The sequence below is a fragment of the Theropithecus gelada genome, chromosome 14 (assembly GCF_003255815.1).
Source record: "Theropithecus gelada isolate Dixy chromosome 14, Tgel_1.0, whole genome shotgun sequence".
Classification (NCBI taxonomy): domain Eukaryota; kingdom Metazoa; phylum Chordata; class Mammalia; order Primates; family Cercopithecidae; genus Theropithecus; species Theropithecus gelada.
The window spans coordinates 16,948,364-16,954,006 of NC_037682.1; the positions used below are offsets into that span (position 1 = coordinate 16,948,364).

At 34.9% G+C, this 5,643-nt stretch overlaps 1 protein-coding gene across 1 annotated transcript; it reads right to left on the reverse strand.

The window, feature by feature from the left end:
• Window positions 1–2,284: 2,284 nt before the first annotated feature.
• Window positions 2,285–3,223, reverse strand: LOC112605635 (olfactory receptor 1052-like). The gene has a single exon (XM_025355293.1). The coding sequence runs from the start codon at window positions 3,221–3,223 to the stop codon at window positions 2,285–2,287; it is 939 nt and encodes a 312-aa protein (XP_025211078.1).
• Window positions 3,224–5,643: the final 2,420 nt, after the last annotated feature.

Below are 5,643 nucleotides of genomic sequence, written 5' to 3' on the forward strand. Positions count from 1 at the left end.
GCCTGTAATCCCAGCTACTTGGGAGACTGAGACATCACAATCACTTGAACCCAGGAGGTGGAGGTTGCAGCGAGCCGAGACCGTGTCACTGCACTCCAGCCTGGGCGACAGAGTAAAACACCGTCTCAAAAAAAAAAAAAAAAATTGTTCAAGTTTACACTTTAGGACATATTAGACTCAGAAGGGTATACTAGCAAAAACTGAATATCGTAGAAGTCTAAGAATAAAAATGAGAATCTATGAATTCTGAGAATTCGTAAGAAATATCTAAAACTGATGTAAGCTCTAGATGTCTATGATTCTAGCAGTTGGAATTTAGATACAGGCCACATTTGACCAATGACAAGTGAAAGTTGCCATCACAGCTGGGATCGCTGTAGTCAACAAAATCTCAAATCTTAGGAACATAAATTCATTACATTGTCTCCTAGGTCTTCATAGAGCAACAATCATGATTATAATACAAATTTCATCATAGCCAGTCCAAACGGTGCCAGCAACATATTTCCCTAAGTCAGGACAATTTTCACATCACAAATTCCAAGGCTACATACATGGAATAAAAATACATATTTGAAAGATGTTTTCTGAGGGCACAAAGTCATGTCAGATCAACATTTGCTGAGTCCTGATTTCCTCCAGTATTGATATTGAACAGTAACCAATTTTATTTGATATTGAACAGTAAGAGTGCACTCTCAAATTTTTATTTTCCTGATACTTTACATGTCAACTAATGGGTGTGACAACAGATTATTTCACTTTCAGTGTTCTCATTTATTTTCTATTAATTAATTGTATCAATCATGTAGGAACATTTAGGATATGCCTCAGTTTCATTTACTTTCAGAATAAACTTATATATGATTATGTTACGCATTTTCCAATCTACATTATACAAATCTGTCACTAACCATCTCAATTTCTATCAGAATTGTGGGAGTGATATTTTTCTCATTGAAGCACCTGGTTTTTGTTTAGAGTATAATATTGTAACTGTCTATTAGGATGAGTTGAAGGTGGCTACTAAGCAGAACGATAATAATTTTCCCATGAAATTCCACCCCTTCTCGTTGATGCCATTCACTTACATAACTGTGGCTGTCAACAAGGATAAAAAAAATTTAATCTAGCCTACCATGTAAATATATGAATTAATATTTTATTGAGTCTTCAGCTGTTGCATTGTGCTGCTTAGCTCATTTGTCACCAGCTAATTCAATATTTGAAACAAAATTTAAAAATACTTCATTTTATTTGTAAGTGAATATATTCTCTAGAGTACTGTTATTTATATATTTTTAATATTTTTCCAGATAGGATAGTTTACAACAATTTGAGGATAAATCAATATGGGACAATTAGTATTTGTAGGCTTGATCTTATGATGATGCGCTTGTACATATAATTTGAATTGAGGGGAAAAAAATTGGCTTCACAAATTTTCCCTGCCTAGAATGACTCTTCTGGGAATTTTTTTGTTTAGTGTCTAAACATGATTCTGGAAGATCTTTAAAGGAAAGAGGAAAGCGAATTTGATTATTAATGACATCCTAATGAGTTTGGAGCCATCCTTTCTAAACATGAAGTGAAAGTCTTCAGGGTAAGCTTTCTCTGAGTATTAGTGAGCCTTCCATGTGGAGTGATAATAAAACTCTGACATTCCATCCAATGTGATTTCATATGTAATAGTGGAAACTGAGGCCAGGAATAGGGAAATGGTTTAGACTAACCATTGCACATGGAAAGGTAATCTAGTCCCATGTTCTCTTTCTGAGTATTTTTAAGTGTATATGTTTATTTTGAAGAATAACAAGCAATAAATAATCCAGGTTAATTTTTGGTATGTGCATCTGTCTATTTTCTGGATAAGGAAAGTACCAATACTTTTTCATTGAATGTATTTTACTTATTTCCATGCTCAATAGAGAGACCAAGGCAACATATATTTTATTATTTATTAATTTTATCTCTATTTATGCATGTGTTTGAGTGTCTACATGTCCCATAAATATTTATATTTACTCATATAACGGAATGAAAATGTCATCAATTGCCTAAAGATAACTACCTTAGATCTTAGTCTGGTTTTTAGGTTAGTTAACCCAGTAACCTGCCATATCTTCTATGGCACATTTTTCTAGGTCTTTTTTTTTCCACTGTAAAACACAGGGCTCCAATTGAATAAACTCTAAGGCTCCTGTAGGATCAAAATTTTATTAAATCTTTATAGATATCATTATACAAACCACTGTAGTCTATTTTTGGACATGGAAATATGAAATTAACAAGGAAAATATTTAATTTCTGTAGCCCCTTTCACAGCTTCCTTCATTTCCTTGTTTCTTAAGCTGTAAATCAACGGGTTTAACATAGGAATCACCAGGGTATAAAATACAGACACCACCTTTTCTTGTTCTAAGGAATACTGGGAGTTTGGTTGAATGTAACTAAAGCTTATCGATCCATAGAATAAGGTCACGGCAGTCAGGTGAGAGGCACAGGTGGAGAAGGCTTTATGTCTACCTGCTGCTGAGCGGATCCTCAGGATAGCAGCAACAATGAAGATGTAGGAGATCACCACAGTCAAAAAAGTGAGCATGGCAATAATGCCGGAGAAGATCAAAAGCAACAATTCATTCGTAGATGTGTCAGAACATGACAGTTTCAACAGTGGGGGAAGATCACAGAAGAAGTGACTGATGACATTTGGCCCACAGAAAGACAGTTTCACCAAGCCAATTGTATGTGTCAATGAGTTGATTAAACCTCCCACACATGACCCAAATACGAGCACAATACAAACCATTTTAGTCATAGCTACTGTATAAAGTAAAGGGTTCACAATGGCCACGTAACGGTCATAAGCCATTGTGGCTAACAAAAAGCCCTCAGTGGTAAGGAGAGACACGAATAAAAAATATTGCAGAATGCATGCAGAGAATGAGATTGTCTCCCGCTCAACAAAGAAGTTCAGCAGCATTTTGGGGGCAAAAACTGATGAATAGCAGGCATCAACAAATGACAGACAGCTAAGGAAATAATACATGGGTGTGTGAAGTTTGGGAGTTACATAGATTAGAAAGAGTATTCCCAGATTCCCCACCAGGGAAATGATATAGATCAACAGGAACAACATGAAGAGGACCATCTTTAGTTCAGCACGATCTGTCAGTCCCAAAAGGATAAACTCAGTAACCAATGTAAAATTAACTTCAGCCATGGATTTGTGTTTCTTGATGCCTGTTAATGATATGGAGATTGAAATTAATTCAGAGTAACGACTGCAATATCAAGACTATTTGGAATCGCTACCTAGCCATGTGATTTGAGTTAGTGACTTCTCTGATAGTCTTACCTATAAAATCAGAAAATTTCAACACTTTCTTCAAACATGGTTTATTTGCTTATTCCATAAAAAATTCCATGAGTGAAAAAAAATAAAAAAAATGTTAGGGTCTTAGCTTAAGGCTGCATTTAAAATGCTGGTCTTAATGTGAACAAAAACCTAAGGTAAACTTTATTTTACATCTATATAAATAAAAGAAAAAAAATCTAGAACAGAATTAACATTTGACCCAGCAATCCCTTTATTGGGTATATACCCAAAGGAATATAGATCATTCTATCATAAGGACACATGCATGTGTATGTTCACTGAGGCAGTATTCAAGTAGCAAAAACATGGAATCAACCTAAATGCCCATCAATGGTGGACTGGATAAAGACAATGTGGTACATTTACACCATCAAATACTATTCAGTGATAAAAAGGAATGAGATCATGTCCTTTGCAGCAACACGGATGGAGCTGGAAGCCATTATCCTAAGCAAACTAACACAGGAACAGAAAACCAAATACTGCATCTTCTCACTTATAAAGGGAAGCTAAACAATGAGTACATATGGACCCAAAGAAGGGAACAACAGATACTTATGCCTACTTGAGGGTGGAAGATGGGAGGAAGGTGAGGATAAAGTAAGTACCTATTGAGTACTATGCTTATTAACTGGGTGATAAAATTATCTGTTCACCAAACCCCCATGACACACAATTTATCTGTATAATGAACCTGTACGACTGAACATGAAATAAAAATTGAAAACAAAAGAGGAGAAAAGCCCAGTTTACAAACACGTAAGATCTAAATTTGGAAATAGAATGTATGTCCCACAGAAGCCCATTTTTACACTTCTAATTTCAAATTGAATAGTAGCTAATGTCAAGTATATCGAGATGTAAGAGTAACTGTACTATGGCATTTAAGCCTGAAATATTCCACTAACGTCTTCATGCTTAGTTCCTACTCCACATTTTTAAAGTCAGATATGACAAAAGCTGAGAACCGAAGGCTCTGGAGTCATCCTTTGAAAGTAACCAGAGGCCTGGTTTCTCAGAACAGTGCCTACTGGGTATGAGGGGAGAAGGCACTCTAAACTGAAATACGAAATATGGCAACAGCAACTTACAATCGGTCTTTGGTATCCAATAGAAATACTTTACTGAGACTCAAGAAGTTCTCATACTTTTTTCTGAGAAAAAGCAAAGCAAATCCATAAACTAAAGTAAACCTATACAACATACAGATACATTTGCAATGCTTTCTTTTCATATTACAACACAATTCTTAGAATATGCAATGTCTTTTTCAAATAACCAATGCATATCTGTCAATTATTACCACATTTTGCCTGAAAAATTAACTCTTATACTTATAAAAATATAAATGAATATAAATTGGTACCATCTTTTAGACCTAGATTATTGTGCTTTTAGCAGGCTTTGTCCAGACTCTTAACTGAAGAACCATGTATCAATTTTTGGAATCAAATGAGAAAGAAGGTGATTCCTAGTTACTCTAAACCATATTTTAAACATTAAGTCAACAGTGTCCTACTAGATAACTGAAATTTATAAACGGCTGACTTCCTTACATAGTCATTATACTGTACTGTACTTTTTCTTGTTCAATCTTTGGCATGCCTTCATCATCATCCTTCTGTAAAGGGAGTGTGTGAGGACACCATGGACAGAGGTGAATCTCCCATAAGGGTGGGATGGGGTACGTTTGCTCTGGGCCTCTCTGAACCAGATGAGGTTATATAAATATTTCAAACTAATTGGGATACTGGCAGCTTTACCTCTCCAGAATAAAAATAATGTGTTTGGTCATTTCATCATGTTTTCACTTGAGAGACACAATTCTTTCAGAGTGCGTAAAACTCAGGAAAAGAACAAACTACTGAAATAATGGCAAACAGGAGAGAACTGTGAGATCTGGAGCATCTACAGGGATAGGTGAATAATCCCCGTGGGAATATGTAGTTATGACTTAGATTGAAATTCCTCTTTATGAAAGACTGTTCCACTGAATTAAAACACTGAGATTTTTCATTATTCCAAAGAAAATTACACAACTATTTCGAAGTTAATGTAGAAAAATAGATTGAAGTGTAGGATGAGGGTGAGAACAAATAGCCAAGTTACAAGTTCCTCCTGTCCCTGTAATTTAAAGTGTTTTTCAGATAAAAATAGACATTTTCAAGTATAAAATACTTATACTTTTTAATACCTTAAAAGTAGAAACATATGAATAGTTCTTTCTTCTTTATTTTAAAATTTTTAAACTAATTTGTAGAATG